Source organism: Haliaeetus albicilla, chromosome Z (assembly GCF_947461875.1).
Source record: "Haliaeetus albicilla chromosome Z, bHalAlb1.1, whole genome shotgun sequence".
NCBI classification, from domain to species: Eukaryota; Metazoa; Chordata; class Aves; order Accipitriformes; family Accipitridae; genus Haliaeetus; species Haliaeetus albicilla.
This window is the reverse complement of record NC_091516.1, coordinates 16992289-17011227: the sequence shown is the minus strand read 5'-3', so window position 1 is coordinate 17011227 and position 18939 is coordinate 16992289. Positions and strand designations below refer to the sequence as shown.

Below are 18939 nucleotides of genomic sequence, written 5' to 3'. Positions count from 1 at the left end.
AGTGACAGCAGTAATGATAAAAGGATTGGAATATACAAATGATGTACAGTGCAATTGCTTACCACCCGCCGATCAACGCCTAGTTAGTCCCTGAGCGGCAATCCCCCCACCCCCACTCCCCCCCGTTTATATACTAGACGTGACATCACAAGGTATGGAATACCCCTTTGGCCAGATTGGGTCAGCTGCCCTGGCTGTGTCCCCTCCCAACTTCTTGTGCCCCTCCAGCTTTCTTGCTGGCTGGGCATGAGAAGCTGAAAAATCCTTGACTTTAGACTAAACATTACTTAGCAACAACTGAAAACATCAGTGTGTTATCAACATTCTTCTCATACTGAACTCAAAACATAGCACTGTACCAGCTACTAGGAAGACAATTAACTCTATCCCAGCTGAAACCAGGACACTGAAGTAAGGAAAATACAAACCTATCTTTGTGCTTTTCATCTGACTATGCAAGACTATTGATAAAAAGAAGACAAACAACCCTGACTGCCAAACTTATTTTTCAGATTTTTATAATTAAACAGTTTACTAAAATGAAAAACAAATTCTTTATTAACTATTATTTCTTAGCCATTAATATTTAACTTCACTGTTTCTATCTTAAGTATTTACAAGCCCCTGGCTTCCAAAGCAAGTTAGCTTTGCATCTTCACATTTTTGTCACCTACTACCAACTCTTTACTCTCCCTTAAAAACTTTCATGTAAATTAATGTGAAAAACAGAAATTCAGCCCACACAGTGCTAAAACGGTCTTCACTCTAGGCCCCCTCAACTGTTGTACTGAACGGCTGTTAATAGCCTTCAAACTTCATCCAAAAAGATGAAGTTGTAGAAATTTCCTGCAAACAGACATAAATTCATCTGCTACTTTCAATCCATGGATTAGTTCTTTCCTTCTGGGTCTGAAGGAGAAGTACTGAGAAACTTGTTCCAGCAGCAAATATGCTTTCACAGAACTCAAGCTACTTTTGGCCAGTAATATGGCTGAAATTATTCCTTTTGAGTTTTGGATCGAACAGCCACCTCTTGGTTTCTGTCATGTAAATCTCCTTACACCTGAACTACTCAAGTGAAGTTTAGAAAGATAGGTGTCTGTAAGCACTCATCTTGTGTGTAGCCTAGCTTTAGGGATTTCAGATCTTCTGAGATAACATTAAATGAAACTTATCACAAAAGGACTAAACTGGCAAGTCAGCAATGACAAAAGGCATGGCCACGTGGGGGAATAGTGCCTTTGCCAACTGTGCACCTGAAAAACTGTCACTTAGGTAAAAAAAGGGCCCCTGCACACTTGTGTAACAGTGAAGTTTTAGAGATGAATGCTTGAGCAGAAGATGGTGAGGGATTAAAAACCTGTGGTTCTGTCAATGGTTGTTTCTGTGGATACCACCTGACATGCTTTTATTCATCCTTATACGACTGTCTGTCTCGTTCCACCTTGCAGAACAAAACAGCCTCTGTACAATTAAAGGGAATGGTGCTTTACCTTCAGTACTTAAGTATTCTGTTGCTGTGTCAGTGACTCTCAAAAGTCCTCCAGCAACCCTCACATTGTACACACACTAACAGTCAAGATCCATGCCTACAGTGACATTTTAGTAATTATTCTATCAGTGTTGTAGCAGCAAAACCAAAAACAGAAGTACCAATAAAAATGGGTTGCTCGCATTGGAACTAGCTCTACTTTGGTAACTGTTCAACAGTTGTAGCAGCACAGATGCAGCTAATTGGGCCCTTGACAAAACCATCAGGAAACCCCAGTTAACTCACAAGGAAAACAGCACTCTCAGTCTACTAATTTACTATCCTGTTAAGATCCTTTAATTGTCCCTGCCAATATAATAGCCCAAAAGTCAGAAGAAATGTTGAAAAATAAATGTATGTTGTAGAATTAGCAAGCCAAACTGTCACTACCAGTTTTGCACTGTAAGTTTCTCAGGTTGTACCAGACTCTTCCTCCAGATTGGCACTGTTCCACTACACCGTCCGCAAGGATCTCTGAAGTCTTTCTGTCATGTGAGGAACTCTTTATTTACGTAGACTACTCTTCTTTCCTCAAATAAACAATGCAAGTAAATAAAGCCTATCTCTCCAACAAAGTTTTCCAAAATTTGAATGACAAAAGGTGAGGGCGTTTGTTAAAAACACTAGAGAAGGTATTCGACTTATGATTGTATCATCCTTACCATAAAGAGATCAAATTCCTCCTCACGTCGAGCAATCATCTGATTCAGAGTCTCATCATCAGGAACTTCATCTTCCTCCTGGTTACACAGATGGATAAATGTATTAGAAAGAAGCTACATGCAACTTGAAGTAACAGTCTCCATCAGGTCAGTGTTGCACTGACCCTCCTTCTGTCACGACACGTGTGAAACACTCAAAATGAAACTAAAACTTTTAAGTGTGTTCAGGAATTCAGAAGTAACGCAAACCAGACATAATTAAGGGAGATGATTGGGACTTATTACCAACTTCATAAACTAAGAATGAGGAAATGAGCAAATACGCAACCAGGAAATTTTGGGTTGTGGTTTTCCTGGGTCAGAAGCACAGTTAGTGCTTCAGTTAAAATATATGCATTTCCGTTCTGTTGTTCTACAGTACTCCCTCAGAAATACCATTCTGCATTATAAGGTCTTTGCTGTCAATGCAAGGAGAATAAAAAAGCCCTGGTTAAATAAAAAAAAATGAAACATGTCCTTATACTAGAAAAAACCCTGCTAAATCCCTCTTTCTCTTGACCATTATCTGCTTAGAAATTGAGATGTGAACCTGTGACTTCAGACAAAATGAATTATTTCATAAAAACAGAAGCAGTCCTTGGAAAAACAATTTAGAACTGTAGAACTCAACTAAAAATGTTAAAGCTGATCAGATATGATACCCATTTTAACACAATTGGAGTCCACAATGTTCACTTTCCCTCCCTGAATTATTCTGAAAGCACATGGTATTTCATATCTGACAACTGGTCAATTGAAACAATGAAACTACAGACTGGTTCCTACATAGGGCTTACTCAACCTATGTTACAGTATGCTGCAAACCTAGAATTTTTCATGAAAACTCTTGTTTTGTACTCAGTGAAATGGAAGTATAGAATGCTGCATATAGCACCCAAAAACCTAACATTCTGTAGCTTTCGTTTTTCCCAGAAATAAACAGAAAAGGCCTTTATCTATATCCATGCATCTTATTTTCCCTCCACTGGCAAGATTTCTACACCTCAGTAAAAAATACAGTTCTTATTAATGCAATTCCCAGCAAACACATCTGTACCCTAATCTACATATAATTTAAACATGAAAAAAAGCAACTGGGAAAACGATAGAGAGCCAGTTATTCTCACTTCTAGTCAGTGCTCCTTCAATGTTCAAGAAAAGGAACTTACATAGTTAAACATACAGACAAAAAAAGAGTACAGATCCCTTTTACGAAGATTGTGACCCTCATGAAAATTTCACATGCTTCCTACCATCTCAAACAGAGCAACTTGTGACCTGAAAAAATTAAGGGATCCCACAGCAGAAGCTGTTACCAACAGCGTCTACATCATCTGTGGTTAGTCTGAATAACCCTGTTGCCAACGAGCTAGGCTTGGCGGAAGAAAAATTTATAAACACCAGCGTCAACAAAAAATGCGTCCATGAACAAGTTACTTCTAATCACCTGTCATACTTTCCTATTTTTCTAATATATCCTTCTAAATACACAGAACTAACCTCTTTGCTTTATCTAGTACTGCTAAAAGAAAAAACAGAGCAAAAAGGAGAGGAAAGAAGACAGAAAAATAAGGGGACTTTTGATGCTGAATTTATGAAAACTACTAAGAAAGTACAAACAGAATACAGTGCTCTACACACAAGTGCAAAAAGCTTTGATATGCCAGTTTAAAGCATACTAAGCATGGGAATATTTAACTAGGTGGTCACTAAGCAATCTCTTTATTAGCTGTGCTAGTCTCTATTTGCAAGTCAAAGTTGTTTTGGTATTAATAACTTTTAACTGAGAGATTTACTTTTTCTTGTCAATCTTTCATCTGATACTCAAATTTTGTTTCCAGTGCTGTTGCAATGAGGAAGCAATGGCTGATCAGTGCAGCATGGTGGAAATGCAATCCCTCTTACTCTCTCAGCAGTTTCAGTGTTTGGGCAATGTTTTGCATAGTCTCTGTTCACAAGAAATTTTACTTGAAAGGTTCAGCTTCAGTCCGACTGTTAGAAGTCAGACTGCAATATCAATGCTTGCTTTAAAGACTGATGCTGGGTTATGGCAAGCAAACCTTGGTTAAATCTGTGCTTGCTTCAGGATGGCAGACCAAGTATATTTGAACAACACACAAGAAGCGGATTGGTCTGAAGTAATCTATAAAATAAAGCATGTCAAGTAGGCCTGAACTACAGTCCTGACTTCTGAAACACTTTCAGATAAATATTTGCTAGCGTTTTGAAAACACAACAAAATTATGCCAATTTTAAAAACAAATCCACAGGCTTACTGAAAATTTCTATTGGTTTCAAGTTCATCCATCTACTCATATAGATGGTGTTGGCTGCTTAATAACTACAGTTTTACTTAATCAAAAATGGTACATACACATCACCCCAATTCTGCATTCACACCCTAAGTAAAGAGAATTACTGATAAAACTGACCGCTTGTCACTCTTCTTTCATTTCTTATGAAAAATACTAAAACAATAGTAAATTCTATCTTAATGATGTACTACTAGCTTTTTCAAAATGCATAACACCATGGAGAGTTTACACAAAGGTTTAATTATTGAAGAAGTAAACTCCTTGGTCTTTGAAACTTCACAGCACATGAAGGATGCCTGTGAAACACAGGCTATGGAATCTTCTTTTCTTTCAGTGTACACCATATTCAGATGTACAAGAGACAAAATTAGGCTTGAAATCTACGCGTCTTTAACCAGTACAGGATATTTTCAAGGTGGGAAAAAGTGACTGCAGAATGGGATTTTTTTGTATGCGTCTTCAGTATAATTGATACATTTATGCACTCTCTCCCAAATGCAGCTTTCATCTAACGCTGAATTTTGTTCACATTAAGAGAAGAGTCTGCAGTGACAGGCAAAAGAAGGGGCTCATAATTCCACAATCACAATTCCAGAAAAGAACACAATGAAAAGACAGGGATATACAGTCAGTGATTCTATAACCTCACTTCTCACTATTAAAAGGGAAGACTTGACAGCTGTTTTTAAACAACTAATTGTTTCTTGAAGAGGAAGAAGTAACCAGAAGTTCAGGTTGGACACAGCACCAGAAAGAAACAGTTGCTGGCTTGCCCTAAGCCCAAAGCACATCAAAGCAGATCTTAACTCTTACCCAGGATCCAAAAGAAGCACAGTAAGCAGGCCTTTCAACACTGAACCTAGGCAGTCCTAATTGCTCAGCATGTCTGAAAATCAGATTACCTAGTTTAATGTATAAACTGGATTTAGGAACTGTATTATAATCTGTTGTTGAAAAAATCTTTGTTTGAATACGATTTTTTGCCAAAAATATGGAAGGGCACAATGGGTTTAAGTTACAATGCCTAATTCCACACTAAGATATAATCATAACCATAACATCGTAATTACTGTGACCAAAAAAAACGAGAGAAAAAGAATATGATGACATTCCTCATTTCAAAGGAGATGACAATCCTTGTAACTGATGAAAAAAATGACTCAGTACTTCCTGAAACATCCTCTTACTGATTATTTCTACCTTACCTCATTTTCCTCTTCATGCTCCAATATAGCCTGTAGAAAGGCCCTCCTTTCGTGGCTAGAAGATTTCTGATCAAACATTCCAGCCTGAATAACTTTTTGATCTACATTCAGCTTATACTTTGCAGCAGCAAGTATCTTCTCTTCCACACTGTTCACAGTGCATAGTCGCAGGACTCGAACTTCATTCTGCTGACCAATTCGGTGAGCTCTATCTTGGGCCTGCAAGTCCTATTAAGCAAAGAACATAGAGAGTGATTTATATTGTAACTGTGTGACAGAAATTGTTCTCTGCTTAAAGGATGTTATAACGCTGAATTCTTTTTGGTATAAAAAGGAAGTACTCAAATGACAGTCCACCACAGTTAATAAGGTTAATTCCTCATTGTTTTCTTTTGCAAAACTTCATCAGACCCAGGTAGGGGGAAAACTGAAAGGAAAAAACATGGACATGCTCTGTATAGTGTAAATGCAGTAAGCCAAAAGCTTCTTGAAAGCATGTGCAGTAAATGAGAAGGGCTGATGTATTTACTTTTTCCCTCCTATTCAAAGCTCATGACCTTCCAAGCCAGAATGAACCCTAAAGTAAAATATCTCTTGACTGCACGAAAAGAAAGCAACAAAATTACTAGGAAAAAACCCGATACATAAACTTATCTACTAAAGGCTGTTGCTAACATGGAATATTTGTGTTAAAACAGCTTAAATGTAACCTTCCTGATTGAAAGTTCACATATACAAGTCTGTGAATCAATGTAACTATTTTTTTGGTCAGGTGATTGCACTTAGAAGTGGTGGACATAAGAAGTACACTGCAGGTCATAGGCAAAGAATTTCTTTTATTAATGCAAAATCTTAACTATTTTCTTTGGGGAAAAGAGAAATCCATTAACTCCTATAAATGATGTGTTTCTGCTTCAGCATAGTCAGATAACGAAGGGTACCTAACCTCAAAATGTTATCACAGTTTTGTGCCACCTCACAACACAGTGATTTCTTAACGTAGAGAAAAAGAAGAAAACAGGCAATGAGTTTGCCCATTTCAGTCCAGCACCTTGCTTTTGCTACCACTGTTAGCTCTTCTGTCTTACAATTCCCTTTCCAAGCACTACATACAATGCAGATGCTGCAACTTACAGGTGTATCTGAAGTTTGCATTAACAGTGAAGATGAAGCTACAATATGAATTTGTTTATATAGTCATTCTCAGAAGCACAGGAAAATGGTAAAGCGAGGAAACAGTTTTTATTTCTGGAAATACGATGTTTAAGTGCCAACCTCTCCCCACCCCAGCTATCCCCTTTTAGCACACTGCTCATTAAAATGAACAAATCACTCCCATCTGCAGGAGAAGAGAAACTGCATGCATTGAAAAGGAGGCTCAGGGGAGACCTTATCGCTCTCTACAACTACCTGAAAGGAGGCTGTAGTGAGGTGCGTGTCAGTCTCTTCTCCCAAGTAACAAGTGACAGGGGAGGTTTAGACTGGATATTAGGAAAAATTTCTTCACTGAAAAGGGTTTTCAAGCATTGGAACAGGCTGCTCTGGGAACTCACCATCCCTGGAGGTATTTAAAAGACATGTAGATGTGGCGCTTAGGGACATGGTTTAGTGGTGGACTCAGCAATGTTAGGTTTACAGTTGGACTCGATGATCTTAACGGTCTTTTCCAACCTAAATGATTCTATGATTTTGCAATTTAGCAATCTTCCCATTGAATACTCCAGAAAATATTCTGTAATTTTTACTATACTGCAAGAATTTATTGCTCTCCTACTGTTGAAATATACAGTAGTCTGCATTAAACTTGTCTGTGAAGGTGTCCTAAAGACAACCAAAATTATAAAGAATGAAGTGCTTTCTGAGCTGCTTTTAAAACCTCTAAATACAATTGCTCTGAATTTCTTAAGCCTTGCTTTAAATTGGTCACCATGGCATCTACGGGAGTACTGCCTTGAAAGTTCTACATAAAACTCTTTTTAGTCTCACTTCCCATACTTTCACATGTGGCCATTGGCTATGATGTGACTTGCATATATTTGCACAATAGCTGAAAACACACATAGCTATGTACTTCCAGAGATATCTAACTTACGTTCTTAAAAAAGAAAAAGGCACTAAGTGACAAAGACAGGCCTTAGTTACCTCATCTGGCTTTTTTAAATAAGCCAAAGTGGCTTGATACCCTCTCTTCCTGGTGATCTGTACTCACTACGACCCACCCACACCAACAATGTAAGTTCAGTGTCTCAGGCCAACACTGCTGCATTCACACAGCCACTAATTTCCCGAGACAGGCAGGGCTCTGCACAGCTGTTACTGAAATATTGCAACCTCCCTACCGAAGACTCAAATGTGGAGTTACTTATTAATGTCCTAAGGGTTAAAGAATGAGTACAGTTATACAAATGAAGCAGGTCTATAAGGCCCCTTGCTCTGAGGACTCCCTGAGACTCAGATAAAATACATGCATAGACACAGAACTACTTCACTGATTCAAACCAGAACATTTCCTGATTGCAGCAGTTTGCGGCACTAATTCCTCTCAAAGCAGCATTTTATGACTTACCTGAATCTATTCCTTTCACCCGAGGCTATATCCCTGATATAAAGAAGCAACCCAAAAAAGCATCCTGAATTCTCTCCACATTTCATGAAGATAAGTAATTAAAAATAACCTGGTGAGGATTCCAGTCACTATCAAAGATTATAACAGTGTCAGCAGCCTGGAGATTTAAGCCTAGCCCTCCAGCCCTTGTACTCAGCAGGAAGATAAAGTATTGTGACCCAGGTTCATTGAACTTCTTCAACAGAGCAGCTCGATCCTCTGATTTTGTTGTGCCTGAAAAGAAAAAAAAAAATAAACCAGCAAACCCTGTAACAAACACGTGAACTGAAACAATATAAATACAGTGTCAGTTGCTAAAGGTACCTGTGGAAATTAAATTTTAGCTCACTTGCTGTTTGCCATCTCTGCCACGTGTTCCATAATACAGAATAAACACTGGCCATGAATGTTTTGGTCAACTGCCTATCACATCTAAGAAGGGGACTTCTAAATACCTCTTTTAAGTATTTGACATTTCAAAAGTAGGATTTAAAATACTGGCTAACACTGTTATACCTTTTTATGACTCACATAAATTTCAATTGAAGTTACTATACACAAACAAAAGAGAACTCCAGTTTTAATTAATGCCTTCTGGCCACAACAGCATCTAAATTTTTTTTAAGTTACTTATACAGAGATTTATCAAAATGTCATTGCTGGCCTTCAGAGTCATAATTAATACAAAAGGACTGAAAATTCTTAAAATGTCCTGTCTTGAGGGTGACGATGTACAATGGCTGAGGGAGAGCAGGCAAGGAATTCAATCATGGTGAAAACATAGACAAAATTCTAAGTAAAATCTAAGCCCTGTGCACTCTGGCAACTGGATAAATTTCATGTACTTGGACAACAGTCTATATGGATCACCTTAGCCTGGTCCACTGTTTACATTATCTTTTTTACGCTTCAGTCTGCAACTGAAAGCCCAAGAAAGTCTACTATTTTTATTCAGGTATCGATATATGTACAGAAAATGAAGTTTTTCTATTGCTGTGGTGGTTGACCCCAGCTGGCTGCCCTCCCTCAGGCCCCCTTCACTCCCCCTCCCCAACAGTACAGGGGGACAAAAGATGCAAAAGTTCCTGGGCTGAGATAAAGGCAGTTTAATAAAAGCAAAAGCTGTGCATGCAAGCAAAGCAAAAAGAGGAATTTATTTACTACTTCCCATCAGCAGGCAGATCAGCACCCATAATGATTACTTGGGAAGACAAATGCTGTAATGAGGAATGTCCCTGCACCCTCTTCCTTTCCCTCAGCTTTTATTGCTGAGCATGTTCCTTTGGTCAGTTTGGGTCAGCTGTCCCGGCTGGGGCCCAGCTCACCCTCAGCCTACTGGCCTTGAGGGTAGAAGAGTGATTTGGAGAGCAAGCCTTGACACTGTGCAAGCACTGCTCTGCAACAGCCAAAACACTGGAGTGTTATCACTGGTGTGTTACCAACCCTGCCTAGCCCCAAATGCAAAGCACAGCATTATATGGGCTGCCAGGAGGAAAGTTAACTTCACCCCGGCCAGATGCGGTACAATCACACAGCCAAATGGCTGGTGCATGGAAATCCATTCCCTTAAGAAGTGCGTGACTTGGGTAGGAAACACTCAATGTGCAAAGACAGCTGGATAGAATCTACATATATATTACATTCCAGCATGGAAGATACCTGTCATCATAAAATTAGAAAAGAAACAAAAAGGGTTCATCTCACCAATTTAATGAATTACCTGCAAAACCTTAAAGAAAACAAGGAGCTGTATTTACCATACTGCGTATCGCCATAGACATTCTAGCAGGGAAAAGAATTAATCTAAAATTCATGGTGTAAGGTAATTTAAAACATTTTAAATGTAATATAATTCATCTTTCTTGAAAGGAAGCATTAAAACATCTGCAGGCCAGGGGTGCAAGGAGGGTTTTGTTAGCATGGTACTATGTTCTTCAGCCCGTTTTGACAAAGACATCCTGTGGCACAGTGAGACAGCTCATTTGTGTCTCAGTTTCATTACCCCATTTTACATTTGAAGATAACAGCATTTCAAGTTTATGTTCATTAATATTTGTAAAGGATGAGAATACTTCTCAGCATTACTTTTTCTTCCAAATAAAGCATGAAGCAGAGTCAACTTAAAATGCTGTTCTTTGTATTTTTCATGCTGTTCTTTATTCTTTCTATTTTTCTCTAAATCATTGTTTTTCTATTGAAAAGGTATTCTGATAAATGCTGCTGGCCCTATGTAATCCTCTAACCTGTGAGATAAATACATTAAGTAAAAATAATCAATATTTAAGGACAGTATGAGGCAGAGATCATCAACATGGAAGGAAGCCAAAATGGAAACTTCTTTCAAACAGGTTTAAGCCTCAGATGGGATATGCTATTTTTAATTATTTTCCTTTCAATCTTACTCCACTATGTTTCTGAACCATGTTTTCATTCAAAGTTAATAAAACATATCTACGCATAAAGTAATTGAGGCTACTGACCTTCCTGTGAAATTCAGGAAGAAAACTGCAAGTGCTACTTTACCTGTCACTGAAATGACACTGAAATGCTGTGGAGAACAGCACTCAAAATTTAAACAGGTACAAATTAATTAATTCCACTTGAATCCAGGCAAAACACTGGCATTATCATCTCTCATCATAAGAATACCTTCAGGCAACTTAGATTGTGACAACTGATTGTGACCTTGGATTTTAAACTTTGTTTGAAAGAGAGATCAGCCCCTAAACATCAAATCTCTACATAATCTGCACTCCAGGAACAGACCTGAGTGTTCTTCAAAACAATCCCCTGACCAAATGCTTTGCAGGTTAAACAGATGAAAGAAAACCGTCAAAGAGCTAGGCAGATGGAGAATTACTTAGGATCAACTCTACCAAGAGAGGGAAAAGTACAACTTGCTCGGTACCTTGTCTGTAAGAACAAAGAAAATTCTAGTAAGCTGCAGCTTAAGGGTCTACTGCTATAACTTCATGATAAATACCCTTGCAGACTCTTCCTTCATGGATTTGTCAAACCATTTTTTGAACCTGTTTATGCTTTTGTATAGTCACATCACAGCATTGGTGTGCTAGGAAGACACTTGGAAGAGAACCCAGGTCTCCCATGCCCAAACTAATGAAGCATGCTACCTCCTAACTTAATATTTTTCATTTTTTTTTTCATTTAGCTTACCATCAAGACGCAGGTAAAGGAAATTTCGAAAGGCAAAATAGTCTTCCATAATGGTCATGAGTGACGTCATTTGACAGAAAAGCAGCACACGATGGTTAGTAGCTCGTAACTTTGGTAGAATACGATCGAGTAGCTCAAACTTCCCTGAGGCCCGATAAAGTTCGGCTCTGTTAAAGAGAAAAAGCACAGTAAATGCCAGAATGAGCTCACATTTAGAAAAGTTTTTAGTTATTATTATGTACAACAGAGAGATTAATTTACTTAAGATAAACAAGACTAATAGCACTTTTCTCTCTTTAAAATTGTTTATGTTGATTAAAACAAAAAAATTAACACCCATGTGAATTCCTGTTTGGAAAGGATTTTTCTTCAGTTACAAAAACCTGTGTGGACTTTCAACCACACAGAATACCTTCCTTTATGAAACTCAATTCTGTTTCATGATGTATCAAAACAATCATTATTTCTCAGCTAGATAAGCATTTCATCAGTTAAGACATTCACCAGCTAGTTTTGCTTTCAGCTGGCATTTACTGCAGCTGTAAGTTGTATTTATCAGGCACACATTAGAAACAATTCCCTTTCCTTTCCACTCAACTACTACGCACATGAAAGTGAAGTATTCCAAACTGAACTAATACACAGAGATAACGGGAGGAGTCTGACAGAGGATACACGCTTTAGCCATACAACTTTAGCAGTCCTCCTGAACAATGTTAGCTGCTTTGATTAGCTGCTCTTCCGTCTTCTATGCTATAAATTGCAAAACAGACTCTTAGCACTGAAATTCAAGTCGTAACTGAGAAAATGAATAAAAGTAAACGGAGTGTCTGAATCAGCATCACAGTGATATGCTTTACAAAAATAAATTTCATGTAACTTCTTTCTATCCTTGAGTCTGTACTCTCAAAATACAATTTATCATTAGCAACAGTACACTTAAGTCCACAAGATACTTGGCCTTCTGATATGCAAACATATGTAATCAGCAAAAAACTGTTTAGGAGACAAGTAGTCTGCTATACTAGTTAAGGAAAAAAAAAAGAAATGTCATTAACACCTGAATAAGAAGGGGGTTAGGTGGAAGATACACACCCTTCCTTTAGCAAGTATCCATTTCTAGACAGTTGCACAAAGAAGTGCCAAGAACAAATTTTAAATCTATTTCATTTCAAATAATGGAAGAAATGCTACTTTAATTTGGAATAAAGATGGTAAAGACAGGAAAGCAGAAGGCAAAAATATTAAGAAAGAGAAGAAAATCCTAACTGATATCTCTGAAGAATCATTCCAATGAATTTCAGATGGTATCTAAGCTATTTCAAAATAAGTGGAAAGGAAGGCATCAGTTTACAATCTTCTCTGCCTGTCATCCCAAAAGAGATGGAAGGTCATAAAAAGCTCATATAACACTTCTAGTACTGTTATCTTTTGCTTTACATATGTGCCCTATGCGTCCGCTGCCTCTCTATAAACTGCTCAAGTTTGTTAGCACATACCTTCTTGAAAAAGAATGTGATACATTAGTTCCAATACAACATTATGAACAAGAGGAAAAACTGAAAGAGTTACCCATTGATGACACCATTTGAGTAGCCTAAATGTTCAGCAAAGGACTCCTGCAGAGTTATAAGCAATAAACAGATTATTACAAAGTACACAGTAACCCAAAATAATGCTTTATTAATGCATTATTAATTAATGTATTATTAATGCATTATATCAATTAAATTAAATATATGAGCATTGGGGTTTGAGTTTTATTATGTTCATACTCTTGGATTCCACCTTGTAGCAACAGTGCTCTGCTTAATGTTTTCCTGTACTACTATTATTTGAAATTCATAGTTTGCAGAAGTAACTTCTGTCAGCATACGTTTTACCTGATTACAAATACAGTAGAACCTAATTAATTTATACTAATTACTGGAAGATCCATTTGCAAATTATTCAATTTGATTAATTAGCATACAAGAGAACAAAGAGTGAAAACTACAATGGTAATACATAACAGTAGGTACTTAATTATTCATTCATAAATGTAGATACATTCCAGATATTTATGACACTTTCTGTCTTTCCAGATATATTATTATATTTATGTACTTTGGGTCCTAATGAGAGATGCCATACAGATAGTAGTTTTTTGCTGAAAAAACAAGGTGGATAGAATAGGACAATTTTAGTTGATATTGTAGAAGACTAGCAGCCTGCTAGTTACAAAGACACTACACATGGATGGTACTTTGAACTAGTGTCTCTACATCATAAATTAGGTCTAAGTAGAGTTAAAAAACACACTTCATTTTTAAAAAAGTGTCTCCACAAGATTAAATGCTTTAAAACTAGACTTCAGATTACCAATAAAAAGCTGGCAGTTGGTCCATTTGTTTCTAAAAATAAGGGACCGCAATGATCATGTTTTTCAAATGTGTCCTTTTCAGCACAAATGCGGACAGAGATGTCCTCTCCCACACACATAAGCTTCAACAGCAGTTTTCTATTAAGTTAGCCATCTGAATAAAAACAACTCTCAAAATCAAACCTGTTAGTCTTACCTCAATGTGTTGAAACATGTATGGGTGATTGCATATCTTTCTCAATTGCATGATAGTGTTCATAAGAGTTTTTGCCCCACCTTTTCCCTATGGGTACAAACAATGCAAATAAAATGATGAATCTAATTTCTTAGCTTATTTATGAAGCTTTTGAAAGATATTTTTAAATGCAGGGATAAAAATACTTCTACCCCAAACCTGAACACATCACTAATAAAAAAAAAACCCCAAACCAAAAAACAACACAACAAAAATCGGAAGTTACTCTGCAGCTGTCTTGCTATATATATCCATCTATCATAAGGATGGTCCATAACAAAAAAGGAAGACCTGGAAGTAATCGACTAAGTGCATTATGTATCTACCTGCAGCATTCACAGTGGGAAGCAGAGCATCTACTGTCCTGTATACTGCTTATTTATGCTGTTTATTATGAAACCATACAAATTCCATCGGGTCTGAACCCTCTAACAGGAAATTATTCAAGCCAGATGCTTTTCAATTCTACAGTATCTCCTCCTGTTGTTAACTGGATATATGGGTTTCTCCTTTCAGGACTAGTAAAACACAGGGCCACAGGCAGCTGAAAAGCTAGAGATAACTGTGATACAAAATTAAATCTGTAGGACAAAAGTAAAGACATCAAACTACAAGATTACATTAAAAATACAACAGAGTAACATAAATTAATGTTTACAAAGTGCTCAAACTATGATGATTATCAATATCCAGTGATAAGAGCCAGCTTTGTCTGTAGTTTGAGTAAGCACCAGCAAAGAAAACAATCTGACTGCACAAAACAAGGAGGGCAAAATAAGATACTGAATAAAAAAAGTCACCCATTGTACCAATGCAACCTGCAAAGGGATGGTGGAAAGACAGTATATGATTGCGTTGCATCAGTAGTATACACATAACAGGGTGCAATCACAAACTGTTACACGCCAGCTGTTCTGCAGTGTCTATTCAAGGTATTTCACATTTATAATGTGAAAAGTATATACACAAATAAGCTGATGAATGGCATCTTGTTTACTCTATATTAACTGGATCAAGTCCCATGATGGCATAATCAACATTTACTAAAACATAATCCTAATCTGACTATATGACTTTGAATCCTACTGTTCTCTGACAGAACTTGGTCATTAATAGATCTTGTAAGTATGAATGCAAGCATACAGCCCTATCTGGCCAAAACAAGACTTAACTAATAGCTCTGAAAGACAAGATGCGCTTCTGCAAGTGCTGCTGCAATCATGATTATTCAAGAATGTTATTGGATTAAACTTGGCCAAGGGAAATGCTGAGTTTTTTCAAACATTGCCTGTTTGCAGAATGGCATTTTAACTACAGTGAATACAAGCAGTATCTTTTCCTTGTGAATAGATAGCACGAGCTGCAGTCTTGCAAAATAAAAGCATGTCTGACAGAGATTTCTTTTCCCATGACAGATACTTGCAGTAAGAGCCTACATACTAATTTTATAAAACAGAAAGCATATTGTTAACATGTTTAATCATAATACATTGTTTCCTATGTGTTTTAGTCTTTCTTTTGTACCTTCTTGTCTTTTTCAGAACCATCTGTGAGAAGGATTCCCTTGGCTTGCATGTGACGGTACAGTATCTTCTGAAGAGCTGACATATCACATTTGATCACATATTCCACCTAGTGCAAAAAAAGAAACCAACCATAAACACACTGACATAATAATGTTAGTAGGATCTAACTATAGGTTCTTGTCATCCTAAAACACAAACCAAAGAACTACTGATCTTTTATCCATACCCTAACACCACATATGACTTCAGTGAGCAGCAACCCAACTGCAAGCAATGAGTATCTCAAAAGATTATCTGTGTGTCACAGCTACAAGACAGTTGCATCCTAAGAATGTAACTGCAGAATTGCCAAACATTTTTTCTCATTCTGTAATTTTAACAATTAAAAAATAATTTAAAATTAATTTTATGTTTAATATGTAATTTTAAAAAATATGTTTAATAACCTGTGGACTTTATTGTCTGTAAACCATTATAAAAATATCATTGTACACCTACCAAATGAGTATCCCTCATAGTGTCTAATTAGCATTATGCTTACCTAGGTTGGCATAGAAATATGCTGTTTTCTCAACATCAGCTAAAAACACAGGGAATTAATCAAGTACTCTATGATCCCCACATTCAGTTTGACTTCTTGTTCAGCTTTTTAAGACTATATTTATTAAAGCAGTTTTTGACTGCACACTATCTTTAAATCCAGTAATACAAAGACGTCATACCCCAATTTAACCCATTTTTTTCTATTACCCAATTTCTAGATTACATTCACTATGTTTTTAAGAAGTTGGGTAAAATAAGAACTCACATCATAAAGCCACAGTAGTGGCTAGAAGTCTTTCAAGTGGTGACTAAAAGAAAAAGTGTAAGCTTCCTAATGTTTAATGAATAAATGGAATAAAAATTATCAGGTTATTTTCTTCTCCGAAAGACAGGAGGATGAACTCATTAAAGAGAAGTGACTTGTTTCTTCAAGAGCTTCTTTACCAAGATTTATAAGATCAAATGAAACCGATTAACAGGCTCTAGTCAACAAGTTTGGTCCTCATGGTTGGACTAATTGCTTTTCTCGTAAACAAGATAATGGAAACAAAAAGAAACATGGTCCTCCAAGTACCAGTGTGTATGCAACTTCTAAATCCTCCTCCTCCAATGCCTATTAATGGATTTATCAATTACAGTGGCTCTAACTGGCAGAAATTTGAATAAAGATTTCAGTAATGTTTTTAAATGCAAGTATGTTTCATTCTCAAATGCTTCTGAGGATACTGAGAATCTGACATTTGAAGGAACAGCAAGTCACAACAGTAACAGTGTTCACAACATTATGAAGACGAGAAAGAAATTTTAAAGAAGCCATTCCCTGAGTACTGTCACGAAGCATCTGTAGAGAGAGAGCTCTTTGTTCATTCAGCCAGTGTTAGTCAGCATGTAACACAACCTACAAAAATTTAATTTTGGTATGGTTTTAACCCAATTGACCTTAGCACCAAATTTTCCCTAGCACACCTTCAAATTTATTTTTTTATTTAATTGCTGTTAGTATTCTGGGAAAAGTGAATGGGAAAAGTGATGCAGAACTGCAGAGGAGGACAGGGTGGGCCAAGATGAGCTGCCCAGCGACAAAACCAATGATCTTTCAAATCAGAAGAGAATTTTATGTTCTGAATTAAAAAGCTACTAGTTAAAAAAAATTTGTGCAATTTCAACAAGACACTTCACACAACTCCTGGAATATTAACGCAGGGCCAAATTTTGCCTGCTTTATAAAGTCCAGTAGCCCTTTAGGAATTTCAATGAACTAGCTAAGGGAGCAAAGGTTCTACCCAGTGCAGGGAGAATGGGACAGGACAGAATCTAATCCTCAGTGCATTGCTGACTCACTTGCAATTTGAAACTAGGTATTACGGAAATAAGGTGCATGTCTTATATGGATGACTACACACAGAATTAAGGCTGTAAGACTGGTGAGAAATCCCAAGATCGCAGAAACTTCAGGTATGGAGGCTTCCTCAGCGGCTAACCCTTTGCAGAGTTATAAACAAACACACCACAGCAATAACAGATGCTAAAGAAGTCCTCTTCTGTAAAACAAATCTGAAAAAGGAATATTACATAATGCTAAAAAAAGTATTAAACCCCTTCCGCAACTCCTCTCATTGCAAACCTTTTCTGGAAGTTGAGACTCAACCTCTTTCTTCAGTCTTCTCAGCAAGAAAGGTCGGAGCACTTTATGGAGACGACGGATGATCAGAATAGTTTCTTCCTCATTTAAGTCCACCTACAGAAGTTTTATTACAAACGTCACTACAATGCAACTCAGTATATTAGGTAATGTCTTCTCTCACATGAAAGGTTAAGTATGTGCAAGAATTCTTTGCATGTTACAACCAAACTGACTCTGAGTCAAAAGAGACACTGATATTAAAATTTTCTGGCATTACAAAAAAGATGGGTTTCAGTTACGTTAATTCCCTAAGTACACAAACGCTAATCCTTCTACATAAGCTCCTTTCTGTTTTCATCAAAGTGCTTTGTTTCTGATGTTTTAAAAAAACTGCCACAGTACCCTTTCTCCAGTCATGGCAAATGGCGCGTTGAACCACTGTTCAAAGGTGCTACAGCTCTTGAAAATGGTTGGAAGAAGGAAGTTGAGAAGAGCCCAAAGTTCGGGTAATTTGTTCTGCAATGGAGTCCCAGTCAGCAGTATTCGCCTAGGGGCCACATAGTGAGTATTCAAGACCTGAGTCAGCTTGCAGTGATGGTTCTTCATCCGATGGCCTTCATCTACTATCATGTATTTCCATCGAATCTGCAAGAAGAAAAAAAACTGGCAAAGTTAGAGCAGGTCAGACTTAGTCAAACTCCTCCCAACAGGTGTAGAACAAAAATATTTCAAGCCTGAGACATCAGTCATTCTCATTTATGAGAAAAGCCAAATCAAGTATTTTGCAAGTACCAGTGGCCCTGCAAGCAGCAAAACCAGAAACAAACACTAGGTATGCTGAATACGGTGCTGAACTCTGACTTCAATTGCGACAGCGAACAGCGAATTCCTCGTGTTTCCAGTAAAGACGTTAGGGTGACTGGCTTTTCAAGGCCAGAACATGGTTCACAGGGGAAGAAAGAGACCACAAACTCCAAATAAACCTATCTGCAACAAGAACCTTGACAGGAGGCAAAAGCATTTTCAGACAAAATAACTATGTTCACAAACAACAGCAACCCTGGATTTGTTTCAGCTAATCCTATGTTTTTAGTCAAGAACGAAGCAGCGTAACTACT

At 37.3% G+C, this 18939-nt stretch overlaps 1 protein-coding gene across 9 annotated transcripts in view; it reads right to left on the bottom strand.

The window, feature by feature from the left end:
* SMARCA2 (SWI/SNF related BAF chromatin remodeling complex subunit ATPase 2) overlaps positions 1-18939 on the bottom strand; it is a 117372-nt gene that overhangs the window by 39539 nt on the left and 58894 nt on the right. For all 9 annotated transcript variants that reach the window (XM_069775874.1, XM_069775873.1, XM_069775880.1 and 6 more), the window contains 9 exons: positions 18224-18466; positions 17822-17935; positions 15653-15760; positions 14090-14176; positions 13104-13150; positions 11532-11698; positions 8428-8591; positions 5753-5980; positions 2194-2271 (listed from right to left, as the gene is read on the bottom strand). In XM_069775874.1, coding sequence (XP_069631975.1) covers positions 2194-2271; positions 5753-5980; positions 8428-8591; positions 11532-11698; positions 13104-13150; positions 14090-14176; positions 15653-15760; positions 17822-17935; positions 18224-18466 — 1236 coding nt within the window. The remainder of the gene's footprint in view (positions 1-2193; positions 2272-5752; positions 5981-8427; positions 8592-11531; positions 11699-13103; positions 13151-14089; positions 14177-15652; positions 15761-17821; positions 17936-18223; positions 18467-18939) is intronic.